This window comes from Centropristis striata, chromosome 7 (assembly GCF_030273125.1).
Source record: "Centropristis striata isolate RG_2023a ecotype Rhode Island chromosome 7, C.striata_1.0, whole genome shotgun sequence".
Classification (NCBI taxonomy): Eukaryota; Metazoa; Chordata; class Actinopteri; order Perciformes; family Serranidae; genus Centropristis; species Centropristis striata.
The window spans coordinates 17477711-17503602 of record NC_081523.1 but is presented as its reverse complement, the minus strand read 5'-3'; the positions used below and the strand labels follow the sequence as shown (position 1 = coordinate 17503602).

At 40.4% G+C, this 25892-nt stretch overlaps 1 protein-coding gene across 16 annotated transcripts in view; it reads left to right on the top strand.

Annotated features, from left to right (window-relative positions):
- Positions 1-25892, top strand: part of ank1a (ankyrin 1, erythrocytic a) — a 107482-nt gene that overhangs the window by 15263 nt on the left and 66327 nt on the right. For 13 of the 16 annotated variants that reach the window (XM_059337249.1, XM_059337253.1, XM_059337250.1 and 10 more), the window contains exon 2: positions 25685-25777. The exons of the other annotated variants lie outside the window; for them this stretch is intronic. In XM_059337249.1, coding sequence (XP_059193232.1) covers positions 25685-25777 — 93 coding nt within the window. The remainder of the gene's footprint in view (positions 1-25684; positions 25778-25892) is intronic. 16 annotated transcript variants of the gene reach the window in all.

The following is a 25892-nucleotide window of genomic DNA, read 5'->3' as shown; positions in this document are numbered from 1 at the left end:
GTGGCGATGTATGTCAGTTATTCCAATGATTGAATGATTTAAGTTAATCTCTTAGACACGTGCCATTAATGCAAGTATTTAACTGTGCAATGTTTAACCATCACCAATCTCACAGTGTACTTAAACATTTTTTTTTTCTCGGTGTGTGTGTGTCTTCGCGCTTGTTCGTGTGTGTGTGTGTGTGTGTGTATGTGTACAAGCTCACACGTTCATTGAACAGAGGCACGTGGGTTGTCTTGTGGCGCAGGATTTACTAGCTATCTGGGAGGATAGTGGTGTCACCCAGCCTCTAATTGGCTGACCCCAGAGATTTTTCCCAAGCAGATGCGAAGCCGTATGCCCAACCCCTTCCCTTTCTCCCTCTCTCCTACAGTACATTCCTCCATCCCTCCCATAATCAATTCTCCTGCTTCAATATAGACTACAACTCCCTCCTCCTCTCTGCCGCAGTTACTTGTGGCACATTGCAACACTGCAAGACCATGCTTTCGATTCTTAACACCTCCCTCTCTTCTCTCTCAGCCTTTGAGTTTGCACTAAGCAATATGGATCTCACATTTGGAGAAACAAGCGAGATTAAGTGAGCAACAGAGAGAGAAGCAGGAGGGGGGTGCAGCATCAATCATTTTTACTGTTACAGCAGCCTAATTTTTCAGTAGAAAGGAAAAGAAAAGATGGGAGTGCTGTGTAGGTAGATAATAAACTTCCACCGCACACATTTGTAAAAACCTTTGATGTAGTAAACTGACATGTGTTCAGAAAATGTTTTTAGCTGCACTTCCCCCCGCCATATTAAGTCAGTTTGGATCGAAGAGGAGGGGGTCGCTCCTTAGGGAACTCTAGCGGTATCAGCTCAGGATGAAGGAGATCTGCGTGTGTGCAGCGGCTTCACAAGGTCAACCGCACCTCGCACACGATCACATGTAAGCACACATGTATGTAGACTTGGCACACGCACATCCACTGTCAGCCAGCCCTTAGTCAGCACAGTGCTGGCTGCTCTGTGAGAAAGTTGGCTGTCGCCACCTAGTGTTGAAATGGAGGACACTGACATCATCTCATGTATTCCCTCATTTTCTCGTTCCTCTCCTGCTGTCAAAAACTCCTACACAATCCCTCTCTCTGCCACTACTACTACACACACCTCCCTCAGAAGCACTGTCCTTTAAATGTTGCCTACACACAAACACTATATGCTTTTACACACATCCATATTTCATTTCCTGTACAATGACATGCTGCACTGAAAATCTATTTTCAACCATATGGATCAGGTCACTGCAGTTGACCACTGCGTCCTTTTTGTTTTCATCTTTTCAAACCCAGTTTTGACGCAGAGAGACTGACAGATTAAGAAAGATAATCTGGTATGTCTTTTTCTGTAAATTATTCATTTTAATTGATGGCTGGAGTTTGATCCTGACTACTCTGCATTTGGCTGCATTCACTATGTTCTCAACTCTCTTTTTTTTCTTCTCCTGTTTTAGCCTACTCATACAACACACTTCCTCCGCCCCTTTCTCTCGCTCCTGTGGTCACTCTTCTTTTCACCCATTTCCCCCACTGCCTCCATGCAGAGTCTAAGTGAAGGAGAATATATAGCGCAGCTTGAGGCAGTGCAGGACAGTTAGTCTACTGGTAATGGAGAAAATGTTTGTCAGAGCATAGAGCACGGTGACTTTGGCCTCAGCACCCCCTTAGGCACAGACCTTTAATTGCCTGCACATTGCTGGAACGCTTCTGCATCTGACGCAAATGTGTGTGTGGCCATTGTGGCTTCCTCTTTGTATGACCATATTTGTCTGTGTTGTGTTCTGTGTGACTAAAATAACTGCTAAATCAATATTTTGCCTGCGCCCCTTTCCTCTTCATTTAAGAGAAATCTGTGACAGATTTATAGTCGATAACTGTTTCTGCATTTCTAAATGATTAGGGGTGTTTTCACACCTATAGTTTGTTTGCTCTGGTCCGAGTCAGTGGATGAGATGGTTAACTTGGAGAGTTTTCCTCTTGGTTTGGTTTCGAAACAAAGTGTGTCACTACGAACAATGTGAGAACGTTCACTCCGCTTATTGGTCAGTGTCTGGGCCGGAAGCAAGAAATTAAATACAGGAAGAACGTCCTGTGCTCTGGATTTGGCATTTTCTGTGGAAAAACCTTGACATCCAATTCTTGGGCTAGCTGCTACAAATATGCAAGCTGCTGCAGTTTCCTTGCTCTGCCACAACCCTAAATGCAATGCACACCTGACTGCAGTAGCCCTTTAGCTCAAACCTTCGGAGTACACCTGGTAGTTGGGTCGGATTGATGTTGGACCACATTCCCGCCACAGAACTGCTCCATAGTTTGTTTGGGACAAGCTGGAAACTGCTTCTTTTGAGTGGAATTACTGTGTGCACACCATAAAGTGCATCGGGGGGGGGGGGGGGGGGGGGGGGACTTTAAGCTTATTTAGGTGCTTGGATGAACCAGTCAGTGAATGAGTCAAGTTTGAATCTCTTGAATATACAGCACTGTGCAGAAGTTTAAGGCATGTGTAAAAAATGCTGTAAAATAAGACTACTTTCAAAAAAAGAAAATGTTAAGTTTATTTTCAACAGTTGACACAATCTTAAGTGAGTGAACAGAAGAAAAATCTAAATCAAATCAATATTTGTGTGACCACCTTTTGCCTTCAAACCAGCATCAATTCTTCTAGGCATTTTTTCACACCTGTCTTAAGACTATAGTACAGTATGGCGTCTTTGTAAACTTTGGTTTTATGGACATCTGATGCAAACAGTTTTGTGCTTTCCCTGTAAGCTCTTCACTGTGTATAAACACACATAATTGCTCCTGAAACAATTTATCCATTAGTCAAGCAGCAGAAAGTGAATCTCCAGCAGCTTTGGTAATTGTTTTAAAAGCATAAATGGCAAACATTCAAAGATTTCCAGTCTCTCAAACCTGAATATTTGGTATTTTTTATTCTTCTATAATGTTAAAATGAAAATTTGTTGGTTGGATAAAACAAGAACTTTGAAGACATCACTTTGGTCTCTGGGAACTTGTTTTTGACTACGGATAGAAATTAAGAACCGGTTCCACTTGAGAACCGATTCCAAATTGTCCAATCCATCACAATCGTATGGCTCACTCAATGCTTTTAATCAATGCCAGCATTTGTTTTTTTGGGCACAGTTGCCCATTGCAAAACAATGATGTAAAGCATGGCTTCCTTGACAGACACATTGTCGGTCTATTTTTTTTTTTTTTTAACACTTTAGGCCTTTTTTTCCACGCAGAAAATTGATGATGAATCAATAGGGGAAAGAATCGGACTGATAAGCAGCATCAATAATGACATTTGGTATCATATCAATTCTCCTCCCTGTTATGGACATTTCTAACAATTAATAGGATAATTAAGAACTAATGGGGAGATGAATCAATAATGGGAATAATGTGTTGCAGCCTTAGAGCGGCTGCAGGCTGCCGGTGGAATCACATACTACAGCATCATCTGTGTCTCCCTCTTTGTTTTCTCCATCTCGTGTTTGTCCTTGGTCAGGCGGCTGAAGGTCGTCATAAAGCAACTTCCTTGAACGACTCGCTGTTTTTCCATCATTCATCAGCTCTCTTACCCCACATCCCCCACTGTCACTCCTTTCTAGTCGTTTTTGCATTCTTGCTTCCTGCTGAGTCGATGAAACTGAATCCACTTCAACACTTACACACTCTTTTTATATTCCCACCCCCTTCTGTGATCCCTCATGCTCACTTTGTCCATATTCAAGTCTTTAAATCATCTTTATCTGAATAACCCGGTCAGAATTGAAATATATTCTATGTTTACAGTGATGTTCAAGACTTTTCTACCTACAGTCCACTACAATGGTTTAAGGTTTGCTGTTCTGTTCTGTTACTGAATCTACATTTATATCTATTTATGTAAGTCTGAAATGTAATTTAATTTAATTTGATTATAGATTTGATGGTGTTAGGTTCTGTATTCCCACTATGTTTGCAGTATGTGCAGTTTTAATTCATTTATAAGGTTTATTTTTATGTTTCACATGCCTGTTTTTTACACACTTGTAGTATCCTTGAACTTCAGCCTCAGTTGTTATGTAATGTGCTCAGAATATCTTGCTATTGAGCAGAGGAGTATGCTGTGTGAAAATCTGGCTCATGTTCCCATGCAAGCCACACAGTGAAAAGTCTTTATATTTGGCTTTATCCATTTTCATTTTTAAATGAGGCATAGTTGTATTTGTCATGTTGAGTTGTCTGCTCACACATTGAAAAGCCTGAGCTCTGTACTATTTCTCTTTATGCCCCTTATTGTGCCAAACTTGATATTATAAGATATATTTCAGACAGACAATCCTTAGTTACTGTAAGTTTTGTCAAATGTATTAGATCAAGGTTAAAACCTAAAAGTGTTTTTTTTCTTCATCTCGTTTAAGATTTTATTTTTAAACTTAAAAATTAAAAAAGGTTAAATTAAGCCAGTACTGTGGCTTCAGCACGACATTTGCTCTCACCTAGATTTATGTGGCATCACTGCCCTCTTCACCTAAATATGCAAACTGGAACTGATGTGCGTGCAAAATTAAATTAGGTGTGAAAAAGATATTTTAAGTTCAGTATATTGTGTTTGGATGTGAGTAAGCATGCATCTGTGTGTTTTCACCCAATGCATAGCTCAGCAATGTCATCCAGACATCTGTTTCCCTCAGTAGAAAGATTAATGTGATATGTAAAAAAAACAAAACCAACAAAACCTAAAGCTGCATAGCCAGATAATACAGCAGGGATGAGAGTGAGAACAATAGCTGGAAAGAGAAGTGTATGGAGATGAATGTGTTGGCAGAAATGTCCTCTGGGAGACCAGACCAGAGATTTGCTCTCAAACTGAAATTCTGTGCAATGTGATGCAGAATATCATTTTTAATGTATTTTATTTCTTAAAGATGGACTGATAGCAGAGGACAGTTGAAGGATGAGCTGTTCTTGGCTCCCTCTGCTGGTCGGAGCAGGGTCACATCTCATTTACATTCATCTTCACTTTGACTTGGTCAGCATCTGAGCAGATTGACAGCGCAGCATGATGCAGTCAGTAGGCTGACAGTTGGTTCAAAGATCATCCCAAAAACACGGCCATGTCCTAAAGAGGAGGGGAGGACAGTAGGTGTGAAGGACCTGCCACTGCACTGCCTTCACAGGGAACTGGTGGGGTGTTTATCAGACACACAGATTCTGTTTTCATCCGACACATACAGAGTCACACATTGCCCCAGATACCATTCGAGCGTGCAGTACATATACAAGCTGTGTTCACACCCGCCTCTCCCTCTCATCCAGTGCAGCAATTCAGCGCAATACTGTTCTGCAATACTGTTACGCAGAGTCATCAATTATTCATTAAGGATTTCTGCACTTGTTCAGTCATGGGATTGATAGACGGAAAGATGGAATTCAAGGGTGAAGAGGTTAAAGATTCATATCATTTTCCAAAAACATCAATGAAATTGTATATTGACTAAATTATCTATGAAAACTATTATCTATTGATTGTGCTAATATTACCCTTAGGTTGCTATTATTCTTAACCTTAGATAAATAAAGGTGCACCATATGATCAAGACCATGTGATTTATGTGTCATGTGGGAAACATCCGTCTCGCTGCCAATAAAGCATCGCCATCTCTCTGCGCCTGCCTCATAAACCCAACACATGGCTCCTTCTTTTCTGCATACTAACTTAGCTCCTATGAATAACGCATCAGCATAGTATATTACGTGGAGATCAGCAATGAGGGTTTAATAAAGTACATTTATTCATTATGCAGACGCTGTTGTCAAAAGCAACGTACTAATGAGGAACAATCCAAGCCACACTAGATCAAGAGAAGTCTTTGAAATAAGTGCCTCAATATTTAGTTCCATGTTCCACTTAAGCATACATATAAGCACATATACACAATATTTATTTTTTTATTTTTTTAAATAATTAGAGAAGGAACAGGTAAGCAAATATGTCAGGCTGTTTTCATTCACTGTTCCTCTGAAATCCACGTATTGGTGAGGTGCTGCTTGTTCGTTGCTAGGCGGCTGTAATAATTATGACGAGGTGAATTAAGGCCATTTAGTTGATATACAAGTTAAGTGTGGGCAAGAGGGTTGAAAAAAATCCTGTCCACTTGTAAATAAACGTACGTACTTTAATACGTCAAAGTCTACGTCACTTCCTGGTGTGCACTTGGTGTGCACTTATATCGCGATTTTATCCAAAGCGCTATACACTACACACTACACACTACGCTCATTCACCCATTCACACACACATTCATACTGGTGGCTGAGGCTACCAGGGAACACTGGTGCCACCTGCCACCATTGGGAATTCATTCACACACTGATGAATGCAGCATTGGGAGCAATTTCGGGTTCAGTATCTTGCTCAAGGATACTTCGACATGTAGACTGCCATGGCCACCTCCTACATAACTTATGTAACCCTGTCCAGTAGTTGCTTACTAAACAGACATTTTAACCCAAACCGTGTTATTTTTTCCTAATCCTAACCACATAGTTCTGCGTCACAAAGGTTCCAATGTGTTTAAAACAGTTATCAAAACGGCAACCATGCAACTGTTTCACAATGTTCCTAAAAACGTTGTTCATAAGTTTTCTTAAGATATCATACATATCGTTTCATGAGAAAAATGTTGACTAGGTATGTAGTTGTGGTTCCATCCCTCATTTTGAGATATTATTGAGACAGGCTAAGTTCAGTGTAAATCCAGTTTGGACAGATAGGACAGATAGAGCTGGATATCATCAGCATAGCAGTGCTGAGGTAATACTTTTAAAAGTAAATCTTTTAAAACATCCCCTGATTCCCAAGCTGGTTGCTGCTTGTTTAAGTCTTCAAGCAAATATTTAAGGAGAAAGAGGGATTTGGAGGTTAATTTTCTCTTAATAAGTGAATTAACAGTTTGGTCATAAAGGAACAACCGGGCAGGAGAGGGAGGACGCTGTGTTAGGGAACCCCCTCGACCAAGGATTGGTATCCAACGATACCCTCTGCAGAGCTCATGAATATGGACACGAGGCTGATTGATGGTGTTGGGAGTACTGGGCTGCAAAAGAGAAGACCAAGGAAGAGTTTTAGACATATTTCATAGATTGATTCTTCCACTGAGGGAAGAGGAGGATACAGGTGTATTCAGAAGGAGCGAAGCGACTCAGATAAATACAGACCGCCTGAGTGTTTGTGAATGTGTGTGCCTGCTTGGATGAGCTTTTGTAATTGCTGTCTGCGGAGGCTGATTTTTAGTGCAGGGCTTAAAAGTGAAGTGGTGTGTGTGCTTACTGTCAGAGAGGAGACACAGATTGGTGGAGGCAGGTCTGGCACTGTGTGGTCCACAGCACTGCAGGGTCATGAATGATTTAATGGCAGGAGAGGTGAGCTCCGTCCTCCAGCTCTCAAGATGCACACAGGCATTCATGACCCGCTGAAGTGATTTATTTTCATAACTGGACCAACTGTATCGATATTCTGAATAAACTGGATTTCTTAGGCAGATATTTATGATGAAGTGTGTTTATATGTAGCTCCGCAAACGGCACTGCTGCTGCATTGTGCTGCAGTTCATCAGAAAAGGGAGTTCACTCCTACAATCCTGTGTCGATGTTGCACATTTTCAGTGTAGTATTATGTAAGTTTCAGAAACAGAAGAGGAGGTGGAGGATATGCAGGCCCACTTTCTTAAGTAGTATGTTACAAAAATACTCTGTGTATCAATACTTTCCTCACAGTACAAAACCACACATTGTATCATTCTTCCCTGCATGATGGTTATGTGAGATCAGTGTCACATTTCAGTGTGTGCTGTGGCTGTAATACTGCTCCAACATACCGCATTATGGCCAAAGCTATTGTTGGACTGCAGCCAGCGAGCATGGTCATATACATTCATGAAGACAGCTTTATTCATGTGAAAGGTCACATGTCGTGTGTGAGATCAATTCAGCCTCTTATTCCCAGTGTTTCTTTTTTTTTCATCCCTCTGTAAATGGTTAAACTTGCCACCAAATGCAAAGTTAAATGGTACCATATTGCAAAAGAATCATCCACCAAACAACATAGCTGGATCCTGAATTAGCACACTACGTGCTCACAGGTTGCGTCTCAAGACACTGTTCTGTACTTCTTTGCTCACACCTCCACATGGCAAAAATCCACAAATTCCCATTCGTCTACTTTGGGTCTGTTTCTGTTTATAGGACAAATGCATTGCAAAATAACAAATAACGCAAATAACTGTTACAAGTAAATTATGTGGCTAGCAATATTTTAACATTTTATTTTCAATAAATCTGAAGAAAAGACCAAAACCAACATTGCATCAGTCTGTAACTTCTCAAGCCTTTACTTATACTGCACATTTATTGAGATGTAATTTCTTGCAGCATCTTCAAATGTTTCCTCTTCCTCAAAATTAATAAATATTTACTAAATAAACACATAAAACCAAGAGTTGAGGGCTGGTGGGCCGAAACATTATCAATAAATATAGATACATATGCATAAAGAGCATATAGAGTGTTTGACATATTTTTCTACTTTTTAAATGTAGAAACATGAACAAAATATTTCTTAAAAAGTAATTTGAACTATTTAGATTTTTTTTTAGGTACGGTTTTTAGGCATATTTTTATGAGCTGAGTGCCAAGGCACTTTGGTAGTTTCAGCACTTCCCCTATATCACTATTCAAATTTCATATTTTGCAGTGACAGACCTTTAGTTAGTAACTGTAGCTGGAACCTCATGCCAACCTCAGTATATAATTGTATACATTTTGCATGTGCTCTTTAAAGATGGTTTGTAGTTTAGGTGGCATTGTGGGTAACATATGTACACCATTTTTGTGTGCATGCCCTCTACATCACACGAAGGACACCTTTGTCAGAGCTGAATAGCACGATTGTGAGAACACATGTACGGCATTACAGGCAGAAGGACGAGTTTGACAGAGATTAATAACATGGGGCATGACTGTGCAGCCGGTCGAATATAAGAAAGAAACAAAGACAGGGATGGGGGGAGGTATGTGTGTTGGTAGCAGATTGAGGAGGGCGTAGGGTGGTGGGTATGTAGCTTGGCACTTCCTTGGCTGTTCGTCCCTCTTTCATGCTCCATTTATTCAAAATGGAAGCCAATGTGCTGTCTAAGGTTGGAACTATTTTGAGGCATTGCTTCTGGTTATAGACTTTATTCTTCAAATGCTGATAAGGCCATTTTAGGGCTGTTGTATGCATTCAGCACTCTTGAAGCAGAGTGTGCCCCCCTCGTCCTTTCAGGTAGGAATAGTGCAGTAAACATTTTTACACAATGGGATGCCCTTCATAGGCCATTTTTACAGAAGACATTCTGACTTGCCACAGTAGAAAACAAGGGTAAGTGATGAAATGTATCGTGGCTAAGTTCCATTTAGCTGCTTTGATTTCAGGTCCCCGGTATTGTGCATGGTGCCTCGCTGTCACTCGCGTTCAAAACACTTGAATAAAATGGAGCCATTGTTAGTTTTTAGTAACACCTGTGCTTTTCCCACTGTGATGAGTCACAGTGTCGGCTGTGAGAAAGGCCTGTTGTACAATAATGTAAAACTGAACTTTCACATGTCATGTTTATTTGTGGTTAAATGTAAAGTATCGAGATATACAGTAACAGTCAAAAGTTTGGACACCTCATTCAATGGTTTTTCTTTATTATTTTCAACATTATCGATTAATACTGAAGACATCCAAACTATGAAAGAACCCATGGAATTATGTAGTTAAAAGAAAGTGTTAAGCAAACCAGAATATGTTTTATATTTTAGATTCTTCACAGTATCCACATCTTGCTTTGATGAGAGCTTTGCAAACTTCTGTTATTCTCTGTCAGCTCCATTAGTTGCCCACCTGGAATGGTTTTCAATGAACAGGTACGACTTATTAAGACTTCATTTGTGGAATTTCTTGCCTTTTTAATGTGTTTGAGACCAACAAAGCAAAAGGTGGCTACTTGGAAGAATCAAAAATATAAAACATATTCTAGTTTGTTTACCACTTTTTTGTTTACGACATAATTCCATAAGTGCTCCTTTAGTTTTGATGTCTTTGATATTAATCTACAATGTAGAAGATTTAATAAAAATAAAGAAAAAACATTGAGTGTCCAAACTTTTGACTCGTACTGTAGCTGCTGGAAAAATGTGACTGTAGTCTGTTTCTTTTGTTGAATGGGACACTCTTGCTTTGATTATTGTTAGGGATTTTCCTAATGACTAATTCCTCATGTGTTTAAACTGAAGACTAGTGGACTAGTGTAAATGTAAGAAAAAAATCACATTGAATCAGGAGTGGCTGATGAGTTCACATCAGGGCTCTTCACAGCAACAGCCGAGACACCACATCAAGGCAATTTTCAAGATTTTATTGCCTTTAAATTACATTTAAAAAATGACACGACAATGTACTTTTTATGACTAATGTAAGACAATAATAGCCAACTTGTATTTCTGCACTTAAGAGAAGTTTGTTTGGTTCTCTCTCTTCAATGTTTTTGTTCTTTTTTCAGAGCATACCCTCCATCAAATTAATGAACAAATGATTTGTCAGCCCTTCTTACTTTGATCCAAAATATTTGTACTCAGTACTCCACCACTCACTGATGATAATTTATTCTCAATTTTCCAAAGTCCTTTCCCACACATTGTGCCTGCCAGTACAAACATGTTCCTTCAGTAGGGCCAACAGTGTATCACCTTTTCACTGTGGGGTTTTTTCTCTCCCTCTTGACCCCTCTCATCGTGTACAGCTTTAGTTACAATGTTCGCTCTCATCACATCCAAACCTTTCCGCTCTCTCCTCTCCTCTTTCTTTTGTACTTCTTTCTCTATTTCTATCCAGCTCTCTAGTTTTCAAGACGCTCACATTTCTTTACCACTCTTCTACTTTTTCTCTTTCAAGTCCTTGAACTGACCCCCAGCCTCCTCATGTGTGCTTCTTTATATGTTCTCAGCTTTGACAACCCCCTTGAGCCACTCTCACCCATCAAATCCTGACTCAAGTGCTCTTTTCCTGTTTCGGAGGGCTTTTTCAGAGGGTCAGGGACTTCTCTGTGGTTGGTATGTGTCTCATTTAGAGGGGGGATATGCTTTGTCGGAACAGAAGTGTGTTTTTCTCAGGCTACAGGTGTGCATCGGTGGGGAGTTCCTATTGTATGTGCCTCGCCTTGCTTGAATAATGTGCGAGGAAAGTTAATTTAGATGTTGAGTGACAGTGGGGGTTGAGAGTTTGAGGTTTTACTCCAACTCACAGTCTGTAATGCACAACCAAGGGCAGGAACTATGATCTTCATTCAGATTTGGGTCTGACAATTAAATATGGCTCTTGAGGGTTTGTTAAAGGCACTAAACCTGAACTCAGCTGGCATGTTTTTCCTCAACAAGATGTCAGAACAAGACAGTGCTCATAAACGGCGTGATTCACAGTTTGCCAGAACATTTCATCCACCGTGACTTACCTTCAGACCTTCCAGACTTTTTCTGACAGCATAAAATGGATGCTCTTCATTTACGTGGAAGTAAACTTCTTCAAAAGAGCACTGTCAGCTGATTAGGTTTTTGTCAGATCATTTTTCAACATTAGGTTTATTAACCTACTTTTACAGCCCATTCACGTCTCGAGCCAACCCCATTCATCATGTCTGGATATAACAAAGCCACTTAAACTTTGGATTTTTTTCTCTGCTTTTTGTTTTTGTATGTCTGTGTATCCCAACAAGTCCTACATTAGTCACAGGACTATTAAGTACTGCATGATGTCATAGTAGGGGTGTAAATCACAAGTTTCATCACGATACAGTATTGACAATATACATGGTCGCCCATAAAGTTGTGATAATTTTGTTTTCAGACACTTTATCTGTCAAGAATAAATCACATTGTCACAATCATTTCATGGAAAGAGGTAAAAATGTTAAAGGTTAGAAAGACAAATGTATTCCAACTTCATGGGTTACTGTGTAATATTATATTGATTCTTTAGACAATTGTGTGAGATTTGGTGATATAACAAAGTTTGCCTACAATGTGGTTTAAATTCAGGAACATACGACTGATGTGAGATAATCAGAACACTTTTTAACAGTTACACTCACAGTATATCAGCTCACTAAAAGCAGCCAAAATATGATATACAACTTCATAATTGAGCTCTTACAAACATTTAAATAAAGTGTATACCTTAAAGATGGCGATATATTTCGACATTGTCACTTTGCATCCATGATATCTGGATCGTTGTATCAATCCAGATCAATGTATCGTTACATCACTAGGACAGTTTTAACAATAGGGGTGTCAGGATTTACCTCATCTAATCTGATTGGTCCAGGCTGGCCTATCGATGTGGTGCAGGGTAGCTCACCTCATTATGTTTAATATCTACTGCAGAGGTTTTGACTGCAACGTGTAAAACATGAGCGCTGAGGAGATTCTCCTCCGTCTCACCTTTAACATCTTCACCTCTTTTGTTCTCTGCGTCGTTTCATCATCTCATCCCTCCACTCTTTTCATTTCCTATGATGTGCCCCGTTTCATCTGTTGGTAGTTCTGGTTGATGTCATTACATCTTCTGTATCATTGGGTTTATTCTGCTAGGATAAAGGTTCTCTTCTGGGATGTGCCCTCCTGTCCTTCTTCATCTTGTTCTCTGCACACTTTGGTGGGTGTCACTCATCAGTGCTTCCTACCAAGTAGGCAGAGGGAGATAGAGAGAAGGAAGAAGGAGAGAGAGAGAGAGAGAGAAAGAGAGAGAGAGAGAGAGAGAGGAAGGGACCCGGGGACGCAAGATGTAAATTTCAGAGAGGAGAGATGAAGGACAAGAATTGTGGAGAGGGTATGAGGAGGGTATGGTGATGGCGGTGTCGATGGGGAGGGAGTAAAGCTCCATGAAAGCGGCTTGACTGTCCACCAACTGAATGAGCTCCACACTGCTGATAAGGATGATGAAAGGAATAATGATGACAGTGGGGGTGCCAATAGGGGGCTATTTATAGATGCATTCAGCTCGCCTGCTGTGTATGACTGTCTACTGTATAAACGTTTCTTTACATGGACCTCTGTGTGCATGTTCAGGTCATTTGTGCAGTAGCCGTATCAATGCAAGGGTGTATGTAAAGGTATGTCCAAGGGTGTGTGAAAGTGTGTGTGTGTGTGTGTGTGTGTGTGTGTATCTTTGCTCCTGCCCTAGTGTGCACATGGGTGTTGGTTTAAGCCACGTGCCATTAGTGCTGACTACAGAATCAGAGAAGAGCTGCAGTGAGGAACTCAACGTGCCCTCTTCATGAACACACTGAAAATGGCTTTTCAACAGCTGTGTGTGCGTGCATGAGTGATTCAGTGTCTCAGTGCTGTGTGTGTCAATACTGCGGATAGATGGAAGTGTAAAAAGACTGCAGGGCTGTGTGTGTATGCGGAAGAAAGTGAAAAGAGAGATATGTTAGATAAATGTGTAATCATCCCATGTTTTGCTTTGAAATGTATTCAACAGATAAATCAGTAAGGAAAATATTCATGCATTGTGGCTGTAATGTGTTGTACATGTTTTGTGTGTCTTTTGAGGCAGTTCCAGCCATGTGTGTCTCATCTGCAGTCAGGGATGGAAGACGATCAGGAGAAACAGGAAGATCCCCAGTGGACCGGGCTGGTTATTGGGTTGCAGGGCCAAGTAACCAGATCGATACACACAATAATTTTTTTAATAGATCGTAAAGGCTGTCAACCAAACGTTACGCTCATCACTGTCACTTTTTACTCAGCCAAATAACATTGTGTCAAGTAGTCTTTGAACCAGGCTCCGTCCAACTTCAGCTATTGAACAAAATGATAGTCGAACCATCGTACCGTCACCAAGAACTTTTCTCGCCTGCAAAATCTCAGGAGCCAAGTACGAATGTAACAAAACATTGACCCGTATCAATCAATGATTGAATATTAGCGATGCAAGGTGAAAATATCAATACATATCATTATTTTTAATATATGCCTTTATTTTCAAATTACAGTTTATAGTAATATATAGTATAGTATAGCAAAATAATTGATTGATTTTCATTTAAACATCTCTAAGAGCTCAGTAAAATTGTCAAGTTATATTTTAGTTGCTTTTTGTGAGTTGATATAAATGTAACTGACTGGTATATGGGAATATGATATTATCTTCAAGCAATCATAGACCCCTAAATTGAATCGAATCAAAATTGTATCATAGCAGACTTTGTGATTACAGCTAAAGCAACCAAAAACACTGCCCCTCCAAAGCCTCTCAAGCGCTCTCAGCTGTTTTTAGAAGAGTGCTGGAGAAAAAAATGCTTAGTGAAAAGATCTGAGTAAGAAAGAAAGAAAGAAAAATAGCCTAAAATTAGGCTAAAAACACAAGATGGATAACAGAAAGAGAAAAGAAAAAAAGCAATACAATCTGACGTAGCTGAACTCAGCAACTCACACTGAAAACTTTCACAATGTTCTTGTATTTGTGAAAATATACTAAAGGTGTGACGCTTCACTTATTTGCACTGAATTGGAATTGCTAAGTACACTGACTAAAGGCGATAGAGACGAGTGTAGTATGGCCGACCTGCAGTCATATTTTCTTGTGCAGTTGTTAGTGCAAATGGAGAGATACAGCAAAAATCTAGTAGAAAAATCAATGAAATACAGCATACAACAGTGCTGCAGAAGAAAAACAGCTTTCAACAATGCCCTTTTTTTGCCAAAGAATGAAGATTTTGGCATTTGAAACTCTAACTTGTTGCAAATGTTGACACAGCCTAGCATTGTCCTGTTTAATTTAGGAGTAGAAATGAACGGTGGAGGAATAGATCAGATGTTCATATTAACATCGTCCTCACTCAGTCCCCTCAAACATCCGCTGTACACGTGTGAGTACATTTTATAAAGTAAACCTGTAGCGCTACAGCACATTTGCTTTCATGTAGTGTGCAAACTCACACACAAACATACAGCAGCAGGACTCCAGCCCCACTGAAACCATGCCAGCCCTGGCCTCAAGGAGGAGTCTCCCCAAGGACTGAGTCAGCAACAACAGGAGGGAAAGATAGAAGGAAAGGAAGACAGAGGGGAGAGAAATGTGGACAAGGGAGGAATTTTATCTCAAACTCTTAACACCAACTGTTCCAGCTCTTCATATTTTCCTTGCCAGCTAAATAACACACACCAGACGGTCATAATACCACTTTCATTGTCCCCACTGGTGTCTTTTATGATGTGACATCTGTGGTACAAGGCAGATTGCTGCCATCTTTTGTCCTGCTGTTTTATAATACATGCTGCTAACATTAATGTGCAGGGCCCTGAGCTTTCTGTGAATCCCATTTTGTGAGCTAAAGTATCCTGTTGTTGAGCTAATGCAGCCTGTAGGTGTATTTGTGAGAGTTCGCCACATGAACATTTTTCATTATCTCATGAATGAAAATGGCAGACAGCTACATTGTTAATGGTGCAAACCTTCGAACCGAGCTTGTAGGTGTTACATTAAAGCTCTTCAAATGTAATTTCCACTCCTCATCACAGTTTCACGATTTAAGAGCCACCTCTGTATGCGTTTTGAGGAGGGGGGGGGGGGGCTTTGTCTTTTTAAAGGTTAGAAAGACAAATCCATTTTTCTGTGGAATTTGGCAGGCTTAATTCTTTGTCTCTCACCCTCACAGCTCGCTGGCTGCTGTTTCTGTCCCGTTCCCTCCTGAGAATATTACTCTTCAGATTCAATTTCCCCACTGCGAATCTAATCAAGGATACGTGCAATAAAGTTTTCTTATAAGAGCGATGCAGCAGCCATCTATGGGATTTTATTGCCTGTCCACATTATAGCACCACAGTGTCAATTGTCTCGGGACTGCTCCTTAGAAATTCCAGAGGCGTTGGTTGTGGGGTCGTTTTAGGTACAATTAAAGCAAAAATAATGCTTGAAATATGAACTTCCTTAAATCCTGCGACCCAAAAAAACAAACTGTCTTTCTATGATGAATATGTGTGCGAATATGGATGTGCATGGGCATTGGTTGTGCATTCAAGTGTGAGTGTGAGAAACGGTGACTTATTACAGCAAAGCGCTAAATAATGAGTGCTACATGTAGCTGTGATGGGGGGGGGGCATCCATCTTCCTGTCCCAGGAGGGAGGTGGAGAAGGTGAGAGTACAGCTCTGATATATGACCACCAACTGCTGAGCAAACACATATAGTGCATGCACACATGATCAAACACACACACACACACACATATAAAATGCAGCCAAGGACATCTTCATTGTTCTAGACTGTGTGTGTGTTATTGTCTCTGCTTGGTGTAAGCATGGAGCTTATCTTGAATACTACTAGGGTTGGATGAACAAACTGGCATATGACAATGTAAATTAAATTTGTTAGTTTTTAAGCACTTTATAAATGTCACTGCAAACACGTGTCCATGTGTAGGTGTGGATGGGGCGGATTGTCATAGTCGCATGTCATGAAATCTATTGGGAATATTAAATTATTGATTGGAGCTTTAATACATGGATACTGTATGATGAGCTCTCTTTTCCTCATACAAATATCACATTATTGGCGTACAGGTGGCTTTTATTGTAATTTCATAAGTAACAGACACAAAAAAGTTGACAAAAAATGCTAATGTAATAATTATGGCAATGTTGATACTAAATGTTACATTTTACTTCACTTAATGAGTAATTTTATACCTAAAAACATTATTTTAACCTTTTGCATTTTTGGGATCAGATGTATTAATTCAATGTGTATCAGGTTATGTCATACAGCACTTCATGATGCATTTATTTCAACATGTATCGTACGAGAATGTTTTATTGAAGGCTTTGTTAAGCAAACAGACACCGCATATTGTGTTTCTGTGACCTAAGGCTTTTCTGTGACAAAAAAATTACTTCCATCACTTTTGAACGTCTAATCATTTTGGCGCTCAGTTTGAGACGTGATGCTCTGTGTGGCGAGACTACACACTGCATGCTGATTATCAGTGGACGGTAATACATTCTGTCCAGTATCATGATAGCCGTGCCCTGGTGTAAAGACCTGGATGTATTGTCCACACTGATGGCACAGCAGCTGTTCCTGTTGGTTTAGTCTTGGCATGGCTCTTTGGCTACACTTATTAAAGCATGTAACGTTCATGCTACACTTGGCAGGGCCGTTCACTGGAGTAGTTGGTGGTTCTGTCGAAGTGTTGACGCGAGTCTTGGTAATCCACCGGCTGCTCAGCTATGCTTGTGCGCGGTTCTGGGCTGGCCCTATACAAAAGAGCAGACCTGAAAAGCACCATAATGAGGCACAGGCTGAAAGAAAAGGCATGTCTCTTTCCATTTCTCTGAGCGAAAAGAAAAGAGCAACATAAAAGAATCGAAGACAAGAAAGAAAGATGAAAATAAGCCTCACAAATCCAGGTTTTTGGCTGCCCTGTCTCTTTGAGTTTATCTGTTTTTCATGCATGTGTTTTATTATGGTAATGAAATGTTGGATAAAAATAGTCTGGGATGGAAGAGCAACGGTTTTCAATGGAAAGAGGAGAAAAATGGGAGGGAGGGGCTGTGGGTGCAACTAAATGTCATTGATAAAACATAAAGAAATTTAAATTGTGTTCTCTCCTTCATACTCCATCTCTGTGTCTTTCTTTCTTTCTTTCTTTCTTTCTTTCTTTCTTTCTTTCTTTCTTTCACAAAGCTTCAGTGCAAACGTCACAACTCCCAGGGGTTCACACAAAACATGAAAACATTGTTCACTCTCCGTCATGTCATAGTTCAACTTCAGAGTGCTACCACTACAGTAAACACTGTATATCTCTGATATTGTATTGTAGCTTTCTGGAATCAAATAATCCTCTGTTGTTGTTTTTTTCTCTCTTTTATCTTAGCCATTTTTTATCTTCCCCTACCAAAGAAAAATAACAAAGGATGACTTCAGATTACTTAGATTAATAGCTTTTGCCGCAGCCCTATAAATGTTTACGTTCAGTACACTGGTGTCAGTAGGCACTCATACCCACGCTCTCCAAAGGTCCTTTTGTTAAAAGAGACTCCTCCACTTGCCGCCTCGACAATCCCCCGATAAGTATTCTCTGAGGAAGACAAAAAAAGGTACAAACAGAGCTGAAGATCAGAAGAGGTTGTACTTTCTCTCCACTGCAGAGAACATCAAAGCACTCTGTCCTCTGTGTGCTGTGATGTTAATCTTTCTGTTTTAATGACCTCTGACCTCCACAAGCTCAGAGCAGAGGGCGGGACCAGGAGGAATCAGACTGGGACAGAAAGAACAGTGACACCCTATTATTCTGCATAATGAAATCCAACACAACCTATTCTGTTACAGGCATTTTTTACAGTCAGTTCTTTCCTATCCTTATTCCTTTCTTTGATTAATGTGTATACTTATTTATACTACAATTACTCTTGGAGGTATCATCAGGTGTTTCCCGTGTTTCCCTGGAAGTTAGAGCAACTAGAGGAGGTCATGTGATGCCATTGACAGGCAACTAAATTTAACAGAATTTATCTGGTTTGGCATAATGTAAGTACACAACTTAACAAAATATATAACACAGGTGTAGTTATCCAGCTGATACATAGCAACATACAAGTTCATTTTAGTCGTCTTTGTATCCATGTGGCAAATTAAGGTCCAATATTCATGTCATCAAGCTCTGCATTTGTCCTCCACCTGCTCAATAAGGAAATATCCGGCCCTTTTCGGGCTAAATGAAGTGTGTTTCCCAGGTAATGTAGACACTGATTATGTCTGTCTGCAGTTCGGGGCTGAGCAGGTAGGGTAGTAACAGTAGTTGCATCTTCTTGAACTAAAAAACGTGTAAAATTTGTGAAAATTTGACCATTTTCACACTCTACTCATAGTCCTTTGATTAATTGTTGATATTCAGTGCATCCATTCATGGCTGCTTTAATAAAACTACAAACTATGGCCTTAAATTTTCCATCAGAATGAATCAACACTTCTCTGCCCCTGTATGTGCTCCTGTACTGCAGTGCCTCCCTTTGTGCACTGGATGACTCTGCACACGCTCATACACAGGCGTGCAATGAACAGGTAGAGAGTAAACTTGAGCCCAGATGCAGAGTCAGACAGAGAGAGAGAGAGTTTAGAGGTGATAGGTGGAGGTGACTGCAGCATCCTTCCGTTTCATCCCACCTGGTGGGTTCCACCTGTGCTCCTCCAGAAAACACCTCTCTGCTGATGGAGCTCAGGCTGGTTACTGCCAGCTCTCTGCCATGCATTATTTATCAGATCTGCAGAACTCTCCTACTCATTCTCACTCAGTTGTTTCTTAACTCGCGTTGTAGTCTCTGCACTCATTTACTGCTTACATGTAAAACCTCTTACCCAAGCAGTGATGTTTCATTTATTTGTTGTCTTTATGATGCAGAAATGTTTTTCTTTTAATTTCTTCATATATATACTAGTGCAGTGCTTGTAAGTATGTATTCGTACATTACATGCCATACTACAATGTCTGCAACACCATAAAATACTTACTTTACATAAGGTACGCACACCATTCAGCACATACACATTGAATATTGATATTCACTGGAAACTATTAGAATATTATTGGAAAATCAAACCTTGTAGTGCAATTTAAAACTCCGAAAGATATGTAGGCTAAATAGACTTACAGATGAAATGAGTCAGGCGTGGAAATCCAGAGTGAATTGTGTTACTGACCAGGTGTAGGCCTATCACACGATGGGGCGGAGCTCCCCTAAAAGGCGTCCGATCAGAAATAGTGCAATGCCGCAACACGTCCTATGTAAATAATGATATTTTGAAAAATTAACAAAAAAATCTTCAAAATCGAGGATGCACACCTTCGTGCCATGTGCAAGCCACATACGAAATCTTAGGTCAGTCTGACTAACGGTCAGCGAGATATGCCCTAGACACACACACACACATACATATATATATATATATATATATATATATATATATATACTGTATATATGTATGTATGTGTGTGTGTGTGTGTGTGTGTGTGTGTGTGTGTGTATTAAGGAATGCACACCCAAGTGCAGGTTATTGGTTTTATATAACTATAATAAACATAATGCATGAACCGCAAACTTCTCACTTTTAGTTGAGATGGTAGTTTATTGGATCATGTAAAAATTGGCAAGCTGAAACTGTCCGTTGTTGCTCATATTAACTTACATTAATGGTTGATGTTGATACTAAACACACTTGAGCATGTATTTTAAATCGATTAAAATACTATTTAATGGTTTTACAAGGAAACTTTTCAACAGCTGTCTTACAAGCAGACACGGTACATTCAGCTGAGTCATCAGTTAACATAGTCACTCGTTAAACCGAAACACCGGTCATCATTTTAACAGGAGGGAACTATGGGAGGGAAACACTATTAGTAGACTACTACTACACCTGGTCACATTCCTATTCTTGTATTGGCTGGTTCCTGACTTAAATCAGCAAAGGTTGTTATATATCCTTAGAGAAGCAGTATATTCTATTGCTGCTTAATTTCTCCTACTTTGTACTGTTAAGACATTTTCTAAGATCCCATTTAACTAATGGACACCACACTCATGTAGCTATACTATGTGTACTGTCCTCTTCCTTTAATCTCCCTGTAGTTTATCACATTAGGGCCGTATCCTTTGCGTTGTTTTCAGTTAAGTCCTGTTGAAATAAGGAGACGAGATAAATCAGGTGCCTTATGGGATTTCGGAGAAGAGCTCTTAACTGTCCAGCACCTCCGTAATGTTGCTGTCTTGTTATAACTCCACTTTATTCTTTTTTTTTTTCTTCTTAGGAGCTGAATAATTTAGTAGGGGTCCATTTAGTTTAGATACTGTGTCAGCCTTTCACAAAGACCTAGCCAGGCATTGGCCTAGTTTGACTCATGGCATTAGAGCTTTGATTACTTGATGTTCCTCCTGCACTTGAGTATAATGGACGGAAAGGTGGATGATCGAGGGAGAAGCTGATGCACTGCGGGGCTAAAACAAAGCGGACTGATGAATTGGTGTTTTCATGAAGGTGCTTGGTTCTTAATGCTATAGTCATTTGTATATCACAGCTCCTTTTTTACCTTATTGTTCTCACAGAGCGATTGTGAGTTATTGAGGTGGTGCAGGCCCATTGAGCAGCAGAGAGCTGTTCTCTCCCTGTGGGGAGCTTGTTCCAAAGAAAGCTCTGTGCATTCTGCTTGGCAGTTTCATTTTAAACCTGGCAGCTCAACTAGTTAAACATGTATACATATACTAATAATCATCTCTGCCACAACTTTATATCTGATGATTTTTTTAATGCCATTAGTCTATTGATTTCAGTTACGAAACATCTTTTATTTCATATGAAACAAGCATGAGTCCACAATAGCTGCAACAGCTTACAAGCCTGATCAACACATTTGACTGTAACTCCAAATTTCCACTACCTAGGGTAAAAACTCTGGCCGCCAAAGTTTAAGGAACCAACTGACAGACAGCAAACTTTAGAGGATTGAGACCATGTCTTAAAGCAAATAAGACATGAAGAAAAAAGGATTAAAACTTCAAAACTTTTTAGGTCAACAGTTGTATTAGTCTTTACAGCTCTGCACCCGTACCTACGTCATCATTGCACTGTACAAAATGTACCAAAAATCTGAGTCATTTTTGTTGTCTTCAAAATCTCAATGTGCCAGATGGTGGCACCTCAGCAACATTTACATATTGTAACGTAACCTTACACACGTCTGTGTATGAGTAACTGCAGGAGGGCTAATTGATCGGGACATGCGTGATGTGTTTTTGTTGTGTGCTGCTTTTGTATTTTACTGTTTGATTCATGCTGATTGATTGTGTGTGAATTTAAATCAGATCTGAGGTGGACTGTAATCTTTTCTGGTGGGCCTGTTGTAAATTGACCACAGCATGCAACACTGTCTTTTTGTGACTGATGAGGGAATAGAAAGTTTTTTTGTTATATTGTCATGCAGCAGTAATATATAGGCTTACAGTATGTTGGGGTTAGTGCAACTACAGCATTAACATCTTTTTATAGTGTTTGATTGTAAAAATACAGTAAGTAATCCACTGTAGCTGGGGAAATGATGACATATGACATATCATGAGACTCAATAGTCTAACAATGCGTAGCCTTTAGTGCTGGAAAAAAGAGGTTCAATCTAAAGTCTTGTGATCTAATAATTGAAAGTCTAATCAAGTTATGGCAATATTGTCAAATATGCATTTTAATTTCACATATTTACTTTCCTACTTTTTCATCCAGCAGAATCACATTTCTTTCTGCTCCAGTAAGTGTTTCTCAATCTCTGGTCCGTTTCAGTGCTCCACCTCAGGTCATCTGTGTCAACACACAACAAACAATGCTTGTGACAAATGAAACACCAGGGAAGCCTTTTGTTTTGTCCCTTTCTCAGTGGATTAGTCTCTAATCATTCTTCCACTTCTCTCTCTCACACTCCTCTTTCTTTGATATGAGCCTTCCTCTGACTTGCACTCTTCTGTCTTTTGACTCCTGTCCTCAGTTCTGCCTCTGCAGCTGACAATGTAAAGGATGAGCTGTGAATGTGGAGAAACCTCCTCCAGAGTGGCCCTACTCCAAAGGCCATCGGGAAGGTTTGAAAGCAAACAGGGACAGATTGATGTGTCCTTTTACTTATCTGCGGTACATGGCTCATATTGGTTTTCTTATGCTTGTCTTGGAGTTTGATGTAAAGTATACCCAAACACCAAGAGGGTGCTAGTTAGTTGTCCAGAGACTACGAGTGTTATCCCTTTATCCCTCTAATCTAAAGTGTAACGGTTTGAGTTCCCTCTGTGTGTCTGTTCGCTGCCCTGAGGCTCCCAGAGGCTCAGCAGCAAATGGCCTGTTACTCTTATCAGCACCTCTCTCCCCCTCTGCCTCACTCTGTCTCCCTCCTCCTCCTCCTTCTCTTCTTCCTCCCGCACCCCTTCAACCCTCTCTCCCTGTCATCAGTAGCCGTCTGCTACTTAATCCAATTATTCTTTTAAGCTGACACGCTCTGTAACTCGCCACAAACTCTACAGATGACGCCGCTGTGCATCACGTACACACATCCACACATAAACACACACAGGCAGACTTAGTGAGTATTTCTCACTGCAAATATTTCTCACAGATGAAGGTCATTAAAAGTCCACATTCATGCTTAGAAAGTTTTAAAAAAAGCACCTATACACCAGTGCTTTCTGTTGTACTTTGCAGTTGCCCCCTTCTGCTTTGTCTATTTTTGGGTGTCCTAACGGAGGACTTTGGCCTGTGCTGTCACCCTCTGATTCACTGTACCCTTGAGGTGACTCCGTCTGTTTCTGTGTGTTGTCCTCCACTTCCCCGCTATGTGTTTACCAGCTAATGCATCTGTCTTCACAGACACAACACCTGACACAGAAGTCCTGCCCCTTTTGTGTGTGTGTGTGTGTGTGTGTGTCCTTATGGGGATCAAATGTCCCCACAAGTATAGAAAGATGAGGAAAATCCTCAGGGAAGAGGACATTTTGTCTGTTCCTCGCCTCTTTAAAAGTGTTTTTTTTGTTCAGGTTAGGACTTTGCTTTACATATAAAATTAGATCCAGGATTAATTTACAGTATATGACACATTTTGTCAGTTTTAGCAAAGGTAGCATTGATATAGGGTGTACATTAGGTAAGAGGAGCCAGTATACTCCATCAGAACTGCTTATCAGATGGTCAAATAGCTTTGGAAACCCCCTTCACCCACACCTTTCCATTAGATTGCTACAGGGATGATGTTTTTTTTTTTTTTTTTAGCCCAATGTGGAAGTTAGCATCGGCGTGGTTCCCTCAACAGAGTGGGATTTTCCATTGGATTATTATTAAGCTCTGTGGCAACAAAAATTTTATGATCCTTACATGTTTTGTTCAGGAGCATCATGTTTACAGTTGGACACGTAAAAGCTCCAGAATTTGCAATTGGGGTACTGATGAATTTATGTCATAGAAAAAAACATAAAAAACCTCTTCAACTTATTTCAGGCATTTATTGACTGCCTGCTATGATGGAACATCTACAATAATACATAAATATGTGTGTGAATGGTTGTATCTGTACATGTACACATAATATTTTCACTTTTCTCTCATCGTGTTCTGTGTTAAAGAGGGCAATCCACAGTTTTCTCCTTCAGTCAACAGGATGTGTGGTAAATGGCCCTTCAGTCTAAAATAAATGTTATTTTGCAGTGTCATGGTATGATGGCCCGCATCATTGCATCTTAAAAACACAACACAAGTACCGTACAAATTGCTGGCGTAAAGTTAATAGTAAATGTGCAGTAGCAGCCATGACAGGGTAATTAATCCCTGCTTTCTGCGATTTCACCCCAGTGTAAATCTTGACAAGTATTTCTGCCGCAAAGGGGCAGCGATCGTCACAAAAGGAGCTGCGCTCGGTTGTTTTTGGTGCTGACGCGACAACAGTCGAGAGTAACAGATGGGTTTAGGTGTGTGTGTGTGTGTGTGTGTGTGTGTGTGTGTGTGTGTGTGTGTGTGTGTTTCAGGGTGACTGGACTAGAGCTGGCTATAGTGTGTGTTTGATCTGAAACTCAACAGAGGGAGTGTGAGCACAACTGATGTGCAGCCTCTCCTCTCTCTGTCTGTCTGTCTGGGGGAAGACATTTGGGAGATTGTCTGTCTGATTTGCTGAGAGGAGCAGAAAGTCTTGGTGCCTTTCTGGGGGAAAAAACAAGTGTTATCTAGTTTCTGTCTGGAGTGCACATTCCTTTGTTGACAGGCTTTTATGAATTATTGTTGTTTCTTGCTGTTTTCCACACTATCTGATAGTCTGCTGCTTACATATTGTGCTTTAAAACAATGCTGAAATATAACCATGTGTGTACACTGTTTCCCTATGCATCTCAGTCAGGGGCCAGATTGGCCTTGCTGTATGTTTTTCTCTGTTTGTGTTGTTGTGTTAAAGGTATTTCTGTGGTGTCTTTGCACAAATGTGGTTGCACATTTCTGTCTGTGAATTCTGGGTAAGTACACTACATTTTGTGTCCAGGTGCCACTTGCACAATCGTGATTGTAAAGGAATCCCGTCTCACTCCGACGTGTAGGTTGCAGCTGATCCATCTGTGTGTGAGCCACAAACCATCAACACCAGACTCTCCTCCATCGCCATCAGTGTGGCGTTGCCCGGCGCTCACTGTATGTGTGACATCCTCGTGTCGTGCCATATCGTGCTTTCACACTCATACCACTCATCCTAACCTGACCTGTTTCCCACAGGGAGATTTTTAGTTTTTTTTTGGGAGGGGAGGGGTTGGAAAAGCAAGGTGGGATGGGATAGGGTGGGGTGGGCTGGTTCCTCTTCCCTGCTCTCTTCCTCCTTTCCCTCCCTCCCTCCACCTTGTTTTCTACCTGTGTCTCAATATAATGTTCACCTGTTCCTCTTTGAATCTTTCTCATTTCCTTGCCATTGTTTTCTGTCCGCCCTCCTGCTTCCCTCTTCTCTTCTGTCTCTCCGTCTCTCTGCTTCTCACTGTTGCGATTAACTGGGCTCTGTCTTTATGTCGTATGTCCTTTTAGGCCCACGCCGTGCATCGCTGGCTAATCGATCAGGACAGTAGTGTGAGCTCTGAGATGCCGGATGGCCAAGGAGTATGGCACTTTGATGATGAAGTAAATATCTGCAACACGTATATCTGGCTTTTCCTATTTCTATATATCTATATATCTATATGTTTATATATATTCTGTATTTATGACCATCTTGTATCTGTCACTTAAAGTTTGT